At 42.3% G+C, this 13,784-nt stretch overlaps 1 protein-coding gene across 1 annotated transcript in view; it reads left to right on the plus strand.

Moving 5' to 3' along the window:
- Positions 1 to 716: 716 nt before the first annotated feature.
- Positions 717 to 13,784, plus strand: part of TLK1 (tousled like kinase 1) — a 152,576-nt gene continuing 139,508 nt past the window's right edge. The window contains exon 1 of the mRNA XM_079782054.1: positions 717 to 1,615. Coding sequence (XP_079638180.1) covers positions 1,477 to 1,615 — 139 coding nt within the window. The 5' untranslated portion in view covers positions 717 to 1,476. The remainder of the gene's footprint in view (positions 1,616 to 13,784) is intronic.

Below are 13,784 nucleotides of genomic sequence, written 5' to 3' on the forward strand. Positions count from 1 at the left end.
AGAGCAATAACCTTGTTGTATTTTTCCTGAACGATTAGACTGCTCTTTTATGTACAAGATGCCCAGTCTCTGGTGTGCCTTGTACGTACGAGGGTGTGCAGAAAGCTACACTGTATAAATTTAAGCAAATGCTGTTATTTTGCCTTGGGGTTTTGTAGTCAGGACTCAGCAGCGGCACTGGAAGCGAACTGGAACTTTCTAGAAACCATGCCCTTTTCTGCAAGATGAACATTGGATAGTTTCCTTAAATATGTGAATTCAGTAATCAAATTTGTCTATTTAGATTTTCCACTTATTGCTTTACAATAAGTGCTATACCACACATATGGTGCACAACACCGGGAAAGATTCTATTTCAGAAAACAAAGTTTTTATTTTTATTTCCACACTCCACCCCCAACTTATTTTCTTAGCTTTTTTTTTCGGTAAGGACTCCCATTCTGCAGACGGGGAGACGCACATGTTGTTCGTGTGTTGTTTTTTTTTTGCACAGTACAGATGGGTAGGAAAGAAGCAACTCTCAACTTTTCAGTTCCATTTTGAGAAATGATCCCATCGACCTCCTGACAATCGACAGCCCAGCGAGAGCAGAAGCCGTCCTCCCCGGGCAGGGTGTGGGTCGGGATCCAGGCGCGCTGCCGCGGCGGCGGCGGCGGCGGAGTCAGGTGGCAGCGGGAGCCGGGGCCCCGCGCGGCGCGGCGGGGAGCGTGCGGGGCGCGCCTCCCTCCGGCCGGCGCGGGGAGGTGGCCCAGCGCCCGGGAGTCCGCCGGCCGGGGGCTCCCGCGCCGCGCCGCGATCCGCGGGTGCGCCAGGGGCGCCCGCATCTCTTCCCTCGCGCGCTCCCTCCCTCCCCACGCCCGCCCCCACCCCCTGGCACGTCCCTCCCCCACGCCTGCTCCCGCGGCCGCCGCCGCCGCCGCCGCTACCGGAGGCACAGGAGCCTCGCGATAGTGTTTGCACAGGCGGCGCGTGACGCCGCCGCCGCCTGTAACTGATGCAGAGGTTACCCCGCCGCCTCAGCCGCCACCCACAGCCCGCCGCCGCCGCCGCCGCCGCCGCCACCCGGGCGACGCCGGGGGCCGACGCACTGCAGAGGTGCCGGCAGGTTCCGCCCGCGGAAGTCTCCTCGCCCGGCGCAGCCCGCGCTCCGACGCCGGCCCCGGCGGACGCCCCCTCGACGCCTCCGCCGCCGCGCTCCGTCCCTCCGCCTCTTCCCCGGCGCGCCCGCCAGCTCCCTCGCTTCTCCCCCCTTCCCTCCTCCTCCCTGTCCCCTCTCCTCCCCTCACCTCTTCCCTCTCCACCTCCCCCCTCCTCGGCTTCCTTCCCCCATCCCCTCGCCTCTCCCCTCCCTGCCCTCGCTCTCTCGCTCGCCCTCAGCGCGGCCCCCGCCATGACGGAGGCGGGTGCCGGTGCCGTTGCCGCCGCCGCCGCCGCTGCCGTCGCAGGGGGGGAGTCGGGTTCCCAGAAAGTAGCTTGATGAGTGTCCAAAGTAGCAGTGGAAGTTTGGAGGGGCCGCCATCTTGGTCCCAGCTCTCCACGTCTCCAACCCCGGGCTCGGCGGCGGCGGCCAGGTCCCTGCTGAATCACACGCCGCCATCCGGGAGGCCCAGGGAAGGTAAGTGCCGTCGCGCCCGCGCCCGCGCCCGCTCGAGGGCCTCCCCTCCCCGCGCCGGGGGCCCCCCGCGCCCCCGGCTCTCCTCCCCTGGACCCCGGGGTGGGGGATGGTGGCGAGGTGGACGCGAGGCCGCCCGGCTCCGGGGAGGTGGTGCGCCGGCTGTGGGTGGCGGTTCGCGGGTGGCGGAGGAGACGGGCGAGGGGCTGTGCGCCGGCTGGAGGGGACGGGGCGCGGCGCGGCGCGGCGCACAGACTCTCCTGGCGTTCCTCGGAGCCAGCCCTCCAGGGTGGGGAGCCCCCCCCCCCCCCCCCCCCCCCGACGCGAGCCCCTTTCTGCTCCATTTGCTAGTGCACTCAGGACTCTTAACCTCCTGGCCTCCGGTCTCTGGTGGGTTTTCCCTCCCGTTGAAGCCTTCATCGCCGAGCCCCCTCCCCTTCCCTCGCGCACTCCTCCCCTGGAGGCGGTCCTCGCTCCGGGCTCTGCTGCCCAGGACCTGGAGGATGGCCCTCGTTTGCGGGGTCCCTGCCCTTTGAGGAGCGCCGCTGACGTGATCAAAGCCGGCTTGGATCCCTTGCCTGGCTCCCTGGAGCAGTTGAAAAGGGGAGACTGTCTGGGGGGGGCAGGCTTTGAACACCACCCTTGCAGATGGTGGCAACTTTCCTTCGCCATCACCTCCCGGTGGTTGGTACGTTACCTCGTCGCTGCAAGTAGGGCTACTGTTCTCCTCTGACAGGGTCGTGGGTTTTGTGGGAAATACATCTGCGTGAAGGTTACTGCAACACGCACCCGATCGGTTGCAATTGTTTTCTAAGTTTTTGGCTTCTTGCATGCAAGTGTGCTGCCGCCAGATGTAGCAGTTACCCAGCTAGTAAGACACCGGCGTGCTTTTGACTGAAATTTCAACTTGCTGTATTTAACTTTAAGTAGACCACACATTAGAATGAAATTGGGGAGGACACGCATTTACGGGGGAAGAATAAAATGTGCGTGGAATCGCGTTTAAGGCTCTTTTGTCTGGAAAACGTTGAGCCGGGTATTCATCAGCAATTGGGAAATGGGTTGTTCATCCCCAGTTGTGTCACACAAGGAGACTGTAGCCACCTTTAACACACACACACACACCAAACAACCGTCTGGCAGTCCAATAGTCTAGTGAATCATTTAAAGAAACCAAGAGCTTTGATTTATGTAGGAATCGGTGGGCTTGATTTATTTAGAAAATATTTTCAGTTTTTACGAAAAGCCTTGACAATTGTTAATCAAGTGTTTTGTGCCCTGAATCCACTGGTTCCGGCAGAGCATTCTTTGTCATTTTGTTCCTGCGAGCATGTGTGAAAGTGACAATAGGCTCAAAGATTGGCATGAATTTGCTCTAGAAAATTCATGGTAAGGTTTGATTTATGGCATCCATTAAACATGCTGAATACATTGACAGACATTTTCCTCTTTCCATTTCACCCCCAACACTGAGTTCTGATTATTAGAAGATAAAATGTATTTATTGACTAACTCAGATTCAGTACATACGATTTTTTTTTGCATTTGAAAATTTGTAAATGAATATTTTAAAATCTATTTTGTAAATAGAGCAGTTGGCTCTTTCAGCTTTTACTTTTGTCTGTAGTTTCATTAAGATGCTTACCGATAATGTTATGAATGATAGTGTAATGAGTGATAGTAAATTATGGTCTTGGGAAAGACTCCTTTTTTTAAGGCTTTACCTTTTTTCATGCGGTCATTCATTTCTCAGATATTTATTGAATCATTTTTGTAAGCTAGGTGCTGTATTAGATACTTAGGATATAGTGTTGAGTTGTTTATCTGTAACACCTGTTATCAGTAATTTGGGGGCTGCAAAATTGAGGTTGTGGGTTTTTGAGGTTGCTTCAACTTTAGTTTCAAAAACTTCTCTATTATTCTGCACTTTTCCTGATGTTTGAAAATTTTGAGGGTTGGAATAATTTAGTTTGAACTTCCAAATAACTAGAATTTTCCCAGCAGTTTAGATTATCAGATTTTTATGTAACTTAAACTAGTGAGTTTCTCTATAATTAATGAAATAACAGGACATGTTTTTGTGAAAGTTATACTTCACCTCAAGTAACTGTATGGTCACAGTGGTATATTTCTTTTTGACCAACTGACATGTGAGTTAAAAGTATGTTATTCCTCCTAGGTTTATATATTCATCTTGAAGCTAAAGTCTGAGCTTTCACTTAATGCTAACAGGAATTGCACATATTAAGACACAGGTATCAAGATGGAGATGTTTTCTATTGAGTTGGATTTCAATTTTTAACAAGTGTTTAGCATCTTTCCCAGGTATACATTTAGTATGTTGTTTACATTAATGTTAATTGAGAGAGCTTTTGACTTCTGGTGACTGCTAGTAAGAATTGTTACTATAAATGGAACTTGAATGTATATATGAGGAGAGGACAAACCTTATTTCTTGAAAAACTGAGCCAATTTAATTTAATTTATAATAGGAAATTTAAAAAACTTAAAAGAGATGCACACGTGAATATTTACACATATAAAGGTTATTTATATGTGTTGAACTTTTAAGCACACTTAACTTTGAAAATGAGCTATTTTTAAAGATGTGCCATAAGTAGCTGTAAAAATTATTTTGAAGTTTTGATATATTTGAATCCTAAAGATTATAAGCTGGTTATTTTTAATGCTCTATAAGACTTAAGAATTTGTTAGAATTTAGAAATTTGTGTAATATAGTGTAGATTTTTTTTCCTTGAGAATCCCAAAATCCCAAGACTTTTTTTTTTTTATCAATCTTAAAGTTCTGTAGTTACTGATTTCATGTTGGATCTTTTAAAACTGTGATCTCTGTTCTGTTTCATCTTTTAATGTGTGATTAAGGAGGTGGGAAGTTAATAAATTAAGTACATTTTCAAATAAAGGTCAGTTTTACTTTGTTGAAGTCTCAAAACTTAGTGTCACATTGGCTAGATGAGCAGTTGGTTTTTGTTTTTGTTTGCATATCAGTACATGGGTACTTTTGAATGGATTATTGCTAAGAGTCAAATTAATAATTACACAAAGACTTATATTTTTTGTTCCATCTTACCAGATATGAATAGATTCCTTTACTTTTATGTAAATAGTGAAAATAGTTTGGTTAAAAAGATAATATCACAGCATAATTAAACTGTTGCTTTCTGTTTCCATATTTACAGACTGCATCCCTTAACTAGAAGAATTAAGGTATTTGACTCCAGATGACAGTAATAATATCTGTAGGGAGATGTTAAAAGTAAAGGTGTACCAGATGGCTCTTTAATTTCTTGAAGTCACTAGCTGAAAGATGATAGGGTTGTGTGTTTAAGGATTCTAGCTCATGGATATGCTGTAGGTAGGTATATTTCTTTTTGACCAACTAGCATGCAAGTTAAACTAGTGTTAATCCTCTCTAGGGCTTTATATTTATCCTGAAGTTGTAGTCTCACATTTCACTAATATCAACAGGAATTGCATATAAGAATTCCCAGGTATCAAGATGGAGACAGTTTCAGAGGCACATTTATGTATTAGAGGAGAGAGAGAGAAAACCTAGGATAGTTAGAGGTCTGGGAATCTGCCCCTGAGAAGTAGGCTTGCTTTAGCCTATTTGGTCTCAGTACTTCTTCTTTTTTTCTTTTTTTAAAATATATTTTACTGATTTTTTTTTTTACAGAGAGGAAGGGAGAGGGATAGAGAGTTAGAAACATCGATGGGAGAGAAACATCAACCAGCTGCCTCCTGCACACCTCCTACTGGGGATGTGCCCGCAACCAAGGCACATGCCCTTGACCAGAGTCGAACCTGGGACCCTTAGTCCGCAGGCAAGTGCTCTATCCACCGAGCCAAACTGGTTAGGGCTGTGGTCGACAAACTGCGGCTCCCGAGCCACATGTGGCTCTTTGGCCCCTTGAGTGTGGCTCTTCCACAAAATACCACGGCCTGGGCGAGTCTATTTTGAAGAAGTGGCATTAGAAGAAGTTTAAGTTTAAAAAATTTGGCTCTCAAAAGAAATTTCAATCATTGTACTGTTGATATTTGGCTATGTTGACTAATGAGTTTGCCGACCACTGGGTTAGGGCATCTCAGTACTTCTTTACTCTCAAAAATTATTGAGGACTCCAAAGAGATTTTGTTTATATGGGTTGTGTCTATTGATATTTACTATATTAGAAATGAAATCACAAAATATTTATTAATTTATATAAAAATAACATGTTAACAATTTTTAAAACTTAGAATAACTATTCTAAAACAAAAACTTTAGTGAAACTAGTGGCATCCTTAGGTAATAAAAGCGTAGTATGCAAATTGTCCCCTCAACCAGGAGGTCGGCTGGGAATTCGACCAGGGGGCAGGGCCTGCCACGGGAAGGGAGGGAGGCCCCGGCCAGCGGTGGCAGCCGCTAGGGACCCTACCAGTGCACAAATTTTGTGCACTCGGGCTCTAGTTTTATATTTTTACAAATCAATTTAATTTCTGGCTTACTAGAAGATAGCTGGATTTTGCTTCTGCTTTCAAGTCTGTTGTGATTGTTGAGGTATGTGAAGATAATCCAGTTTCACATAGATATGTAGTTGGAAAAAGTAGTTATTTTAATAGCTTTTTGAGGAGTTGTATATATTCATTTTTAATATTATACCAAAAGTTGACAAGTGGCAGTGGTTATATTGTATTCCGGAAATGTCTGTAGGGCCCACAAGAAATCTGTGAACTATACAGTTAGCCTAAAGAAGAGTTTACTTAAAGGGTGGGAAATATGCTAGTTTTCATTCAGGTATTTCAAACACAAATAGAAAAGGGAATACATTCTTTTATTTTATTATTTTGTTTTTAAAAATACATATATTTCAGAGAGGAAGTGAGAGCCCGCGTGTGTGAGAGAGAAACATCAATGATGAGAGAGAATCATTGATCGGCTGCCCCTGACTGGGGATCAAGCCCACAACCCAGGCATGTGCCCTGACTGGGAATTGAACCATTGACCTCCTGGTTCATAGGTCAGCACTTAACCACTGAGCCATGCTAGCCAGGCTATTCTGTTATTTTAGAAGATAGACCAGCAGATGGACGTTCAGAAGGCATATATTGAATTCAGTATAATTTTTTGACAAGAATGTCAGACTGTATAGCAGCTAGACTTATACAACAGTGGAAAGAACTGCCTCTTGAAGTATTTAGCTGTAAGAATTTACAGCAGTCTATGGGGACATTTTAGGGGGAGGCAGAGATAAATTCTGTAGATTCTTATTTTGGGTGCTATTGGATTAAGTTACTTAATGTCCCATCCAATTAAAAAATGTAAGCATTCTGTGATTCTTTGAAAATCCCTAAATATAGTTAAACTGTACTTATATATCCATGAATGTTTTTGAATATTCTCCTAAGTCAGTAGTATGAAGCTATTGTTGACTTTATTACTATTTTGCATTTTTATTGTGCTTTCCTCTGAGATTTTTCCTGTATTTTCTGGAATCAACACTATCAGTCTTCCTGAAATCTCTCTGAGTTCCCTGTGAAATATAATAAGCTTTGAAGACATTTTAGGGAATCAGATACTGCTTATAATACAGTTTAGTAGCATTTGGGCACAGAACTTTAGCATACTGTTGGGTGCTAATTTTCAATTTTGATAGAAACTATCAACAGTCTATATAGTCTTTTATTTGTAACTAGAGGCCCAGTGCACGAAATTCGTGCACTGGGGGGGGGGGGAGTGTCCCTCAGCCCGGCCTGCACCCTCTCCAATCTGGGACCCCCTCGGGGGATGTCCGAGTGCCGGTTTAGCCTGATCTATGCCTAACTGCTCCCCTGCCGGCCCGATTGCCCCCAACTGCCCTCCCCTGCAGGCCCGGTGGTCCCCAACTGCCCTCCCCTGCAGGCCTGGTCCCCCCCAACTGCCCTCCCCTGCTGGCCTGGTTGCCCTTAACTGCCCTCCCCTGCAGGCCCGGTCACCCCCAACTGCCCTCCCCTGCTGGCCTGGTCGCCCCAACTGCCCTCCCCTACAAGCCTGGTTGCCCCCAACTGCCCTCCCCTGTCGGCCCAGTCACCCCTAACTGCCCTCCCCTGCTGGTCTGATTGCCCACAACTACCCTCTCCTGCCGGCCATCTTTGACCACATGGGGGTGGCCATCTTGTGCAAGGGCGTGGGGGTCAATTTGCATGTTACCACTTTATTATATAGGATTGTTTATGTGATTGCAGAAGTGATGTTCTAATGGTTTTAAAGCTAGAGAGTCTGAAAAGAGAACACATGAAGGAAAAGTATTTAAATTGATCTCTCAAGTTTAAAAAATGTGTATTAAAGACATAAATAAAATAAAGAATTTTAATTCTCATCTTATTCAGAGAACTAGAGGCCTAGTGCACAAAATTTGTGCACTTGGGGGGGAGGAAGGGTCCCTCAGCCCGGCCTGCACCCTCTCGCAGTCTGGGATCCCTTGCTCCTTACTGCCCACCTGCTTGCTCCTTACTACTTGGCTTGTTGCTCCTTAACGCTGCCACAGAGGCAGGAGAGGCTCCCACCATCACTGCTGCGCTTGTCAGCCGTGAGGCTTCTGGCTGAGCGGCCGCTCCCCCTGTGGGAGCGCACTGACCACCAGGGGGCAGCTTGTGCGTTGAGTGTCTGCCCCTGGTGGTCAGTGTGCATCATAGCAAGTGGTTGTTCCGGTCATTCTGTCTTAACGGTCGCTTAGGCTTTTGTTATATAGATAATACATGTAATCTTTATCATTACCTATAACAATTCACTCTTTGTTTAAATCCTCACCGAGCATATGTTTATTGATGAGAGAGAGAGAGAGAGCATTCTGCCTTAACGGTCGCTTAGGCTTTTATTATATAGATAATACATGTATTTATCATTACCTATAACAATTCACTCTTTGTTTAAATCCTCACCGAGCATATGTTTATTGACAGAGAGAGAGAGAGAGAGAGAGAGAGAGAGAGAGAGAGAGAGATCAGTTGACCTGGAATGAAACCACAACCTTTTTGGTGTATGGGACGCTCTCACTAACTGAGCCACCAGGCCAGGGCAACAATTCACATGTTAATTTTATATGGGACATAATCTCTTCTGTGAGTTGGAATGAAAGGTTAGATTTTAGATGGTGGGAAGTTAAGCATAAATTCCCATAGCTTTCTTGAGGTCGACTTAAGTGTGGTAAATGACACACAGCTGGAGACTTTTATCCATTTCGGTTTAAAGCTTATTTTCTATAGAAGGAATAGGAATAGGTCATTTAATTTTATAAAATCCTTCATCCTCGTTAATAATTTTTTAAAAATCTTAAAATAATTTAGAGGAATAGTGTTCTAAAGTAGAAGAAGTAGTGTGGTACAGATGAAAAAGTGCATCATTGATTGTAGTTGGAATTCAAGTGTAGTCTCTGCTTTTCCATTAACTGTCTGTGTAACCTTGGGCAAGTTGCTTATCTCTGCTTCAGTTTCATAAAGTGAGAATTATAGAAATGAAGGGAGCCTTGGAAGCAAGTGAGTCCAAACCTCTCATTTTACAGATGAGGAAACTTAATTTGTTCAGGCTTTTACTGTAAGAGAGTTGGGACCAAAATTCAGTTGTTTGACTCTCTCAACTTAGTACTTTTTCCATTATACTTTGCGGCTTCTTTTCATCTGTGAAATGAGGGGATTGGATTCAAGGCTCTCAAAGGTCTCTATCAGCTGAAAAAATGTTATTCTTTCAATGTTAATTCCAAAATAATTAACGAGAAAAGTTTGTATACAGGTGAAAGAAATGTTTTTGAAGAAGCAGTGTTACCTTTTCAGGGTTATGATTTGGTTTTTTAAGATAACCATCTTCATTATTACCAAAAGATTTTTAAGTTTAGGAGCATGGTAAGTAATGTGATGGGTGATTGTGTTTTTTTAATGATCTACCTACACTATTTTGACTACATTAAAAACTATATAAATCACATAAACAACAGCATAGTGCTCTAAGTGAATTGTGGTGATTGCTCCTCAGAAATTATTTTTAGTATTTACCCCCCTGAGTTAGGTGCCTCTGTTCCTTCGTGTCCTATAGGATTATTTCATAGCACTCCAAGATGCTCCTTTTGATTACAGTTTTAGTTATGTTGCCTACTAGATAGAAAGGTCTTGAATTCAGAGATTGTGTTTTGTTTATTTCTACATTCTCAGTGCATAGTAGATAGGATGTCCTCTATAGAGTTGGCATCCAACAAAAAGTTTTGTTGAAGACTGTTAAGTTTTCTAATATATATATGTGTATATATACATATACGTGTGTATATATGTGTGTATATATATATGTATGTGTATATATATATATATATATATATATACCTTAAAATGTACTTATTTCAGACTCAGGAAGATGCTTACTTTAGTAAGCATCATATCCATTATATTTTAAAGAGATATGGATAACAGTAACAATAATAGCTGAAATTTATTGTTTGTACATATTAATTTATTTAATTCTCATAACACTGTGAGATATATACAGTTATTCTTATTTTACAGATGAGGAAACTGAAGCACAGAAATGTGAAGAAGCTTGCCCAGAGTGACACAGTGTAGTAAATAAATGTTAGTGCTCAGATTTGAACCAAGTCTGCATTTTAACTAATAGGATATATTGCCTAACATACAGAAATTTGTTTTTGGCTAATATCTTAGTTGTTTTTCCTTAGCAAATTTAATTTACTAACCAGTCTTTTAGGCTCATTCAGTTTACCTCTAAACTTTTGTTAAATTTGTTGTTTTTTTAAAAAATATATTTTTATTGATTTCAGAGAGGAAGGGAGAGAGAGATAGAAACATCAATGATGAGAATCATTGACTGGCTGCCTCCTGCATGCCCCCCACTGGGGATCGAGCCCGCAACCCCAGGTATACGCCCTTGACCAGAATTGAACTTGGGACCCTTTGGTCCGCAGGCCAACAATGCTCTATCCACTGAGCCAAACCAGCCAGGGCTAAATTTGTTTTACATGAGTTTTACACATGTGTGAAGATAAGATTAAAAAATCACACACACATTAAAATCCCAAACCAAACAACCCAATTTAGAAACTTGTACCAGCTGTGCAAATCTTACTTATATTTCATATATTCAGATATGTTTAGTATTTTCATGGAAAATGTTAGAGGTACACTAATGAAAGATCTTATTTTCTTGTTTAATCTGAATTTGAATGTCATTTTATGTTAATATAGGGTGTCCCCCAAAAATGTATGCACACTTTGAATGATTATAAAGTCAGTGTTTATTACAATACAGTTCATTTTCAGAATTTAAAAATTCTATAGAAATGAATATATATATATATTTTTTGGTCAATGCCTGTTTTCAAACTGATGACTGTTCTGGTCCAGGCACTGTTGATAACACGAAGCAGTGGAATCCCAAGTGTCAAGAATCATTTTGTTCGGTGTTTGTGTGCCCTCACTTTGTCAACTGGTGCCAGTTTTGTTCCATAAACTTTATATTTTATGTATCTCCATTAAAAGTCTTGTAAATAAATTTTCTTTGTTCAAAGCTTAGTCTAGCTTCACCCATTATTTCAAATCAGTTAAACCTGTAAAGGAGTGAAAATTATGTGAATTGACAGCTGTTAAAGTGTGTCTCCGCAAAAATGTATACACACTTTGAATTATTATAAAAGCAGTGTTTGTATTTCAACTGCATTTTCAAACTTCCAGTAGCATTTTAGGATAAATTTCCTTTGTACAAAACTTAGTCTGGCTGAAAAGAAAGAAACATCAATGGAGCTATCTGCTGTTAAAGTGTGTATACATGTTTTTGGGACACTCTGTATTTTGGCCTTGTAAGCCCACCACAGCCGTAATAAACATTAGAATTTGAACAAGAATTTTCCAATGTCCATACAGGAGACATTTATAATCCATATAAATTATTATTGTGGAGGCTTTATAATCTGGTGAACAAGGCTCTGAACAAAATTGAGATGCTTTAGTTGCTATATTTGATTCTCTGTATTCAGTATGGGCAGGGAAAGGAGGCTTGAAGCTCAATCTGTAAACTCATCTATAAGTAGTATTTTTTAAAAAACATTTAGTTTTAGTTACTTCATTGCACACAAAACAAATCCCTTAGTAACATGTATTATTTAGTAAATATAATGATAATCAGATTTTGAAGGGGTTGATAGGAATTCAAAGCATAGTGTAGAAAGGTATATAGAGGAGCTGATCTGGGTGGTAGGTAGAATGTGAAACATCTCAGTGTGGTTTCAATATTAGGTCTGAAATGTGAATTTCAAGATGCTATACCAGTGGTCGGCAAACTCATTAGTCAACAGAGCCAAATATCAACAGTACAACAATTGAAATTTCTTTTGAGAGCCAAATTTTTTAAACTTAAACTTCTTCTAACGCCACTTCTTCAAAAGAGACTCGCCCAGGCCGTGGTATTTTGTTGAAGAGCCACACTCAAGGGGCCAAAGAGCCGCATGTGGCTCGCGAGCCGCAGTTTGCCGACCACGGTGCTATACTTATATTTAAGTAAAAATGATTATCCTATATAATAAAAGGTTAATATGCAAATTGTCTGAACAGCCGAATGACCGGTCACTATGACATGCACTGACCGCCAGGGGTCATACGCTCAACACAGGAGCTGCCCCCTGGTGGTCAGTGCGCTTCCACAGGGGGAGCGCTGCTCAGCCAGAAGCCGGCTCACAGGCTGGCAAGCGCAGCGGCAGTGGCAGGAGCCTCTCCTGCCTCTGCAGCAGTCGGACATCCTCCAAGGGCTCCCGGACTGCGAGAGGGCGCAGGCCAGGCTGAGGGACCCCTGAGTACACGAATTTCGTGCACCGGGCCTCTAATATTCTATAAAGTTGCAGTAAAAAGCCAACTGTGAGTGGTTTGAGGGGATGACCTGTAATATTTGTTCTTCATTTATGTGGATTATCAAGAATTGGTTGTACTCATAAATTTGTGCCTTATCTGTAGAGAATGACAAACTTCTAGGTTTACATTCTTAATCTTTAACCTAGTAAGTGCTGGTATTGTTAAATGTGGTACAATGTATGATTTCATGATTCCTTACTTAACTGTGTATGTGCTTTTCTATCTTAGATGAATATAGTGCCACTGGGGAAGGTCATAGGGATTTGTGTGAAGCCAATTAGTCCATCTTGTCTCATGATACCTGGGGCATGGTTTTTTGTTTTGTTTTTTTTTGTTGTTGTGTTTTGTGTTGTGTGGTGTTTTGTTTTGTTTTTGTAAACTGTGCATGCTTGCTTCTTTAAAAAATACAGCTTTTCCTTTTTCTGTTCACAGGTTTTTAAAAACATCACTGTAATTATATGGTTTAGTCAAGTTTGTTACTTTTAAAATTTACTTCATTTATTTAAAAAATACATGTACTTATTAATGTTAGGTCCAGTTCAAGGCACTTTGTAAATAGTAGCTCATTTACTTCTAGCAGTCATGAAATACATACTAATGGAGATTAAGTAACATACTTAAGGACACATAGAGAGTATGTAGCAGAGCCAGGATTCAGACTAGGCACCTGAGTACATCCTAAATAACAGTTACTGTTTATTCTGTCAATGTTATTCCATTGAATGGATGTACTGTAATTTACTTAGTTAACCATTTTTCTTTAGGTAGTGTGTTAGTCATGATTCTTTGCTTACCTGTGATAAAAACTTAATACAAGCTTCGGTAAATTAAGAAAGTAATTTAGTGGTTTACATAACGGAGAGATGTTTGTATGGAAGAGGATGAAATGGCTTTAGGAACAGCTTAGCTCCAAGATCTCAAATAATTTCACTGAGCCTGTTTGTCTCCATTTTTGGGTTCTTCTGGTCCCTTGCTTCTAGAGTTCTAGACACATACCTTTTAGCTTAGCAATTACACTCGAAAGTTTAACCTCTCTTTTCTAATGTCCACATGTCTATTCTAGGTTGATGCTAATGTATTCTAATTGTCAATTCCTTAACCAGTCATTGGGACCTGGGTGATGAAGTGTGTATGGCAAGGTAGCCATTATGGCTGTCAATAGAGTGAGTTCAGGAACCCTCAGAAAGCCACCATTGACAGATTAGGTGAGTGGTAGTTTTCTTCAGAAAAGGGATCCTGTTGAACAAAAACAACTACTTCTATAGGTAGTTAGGTTATTTATTAAAATTTT

This window comes from Cnephaeus nilssonii, assembly GCF_951640355.1.
Source record: "Cnephaeus nilssonii genome assembly, chromosome: 10".
Lineage (NCBI taxonomy): Eukaryota > Metazoa > Chordata > Mammalia > Chiroptera > Vespertilionidae > Cnephaeus > Cnephaeus nilssonii.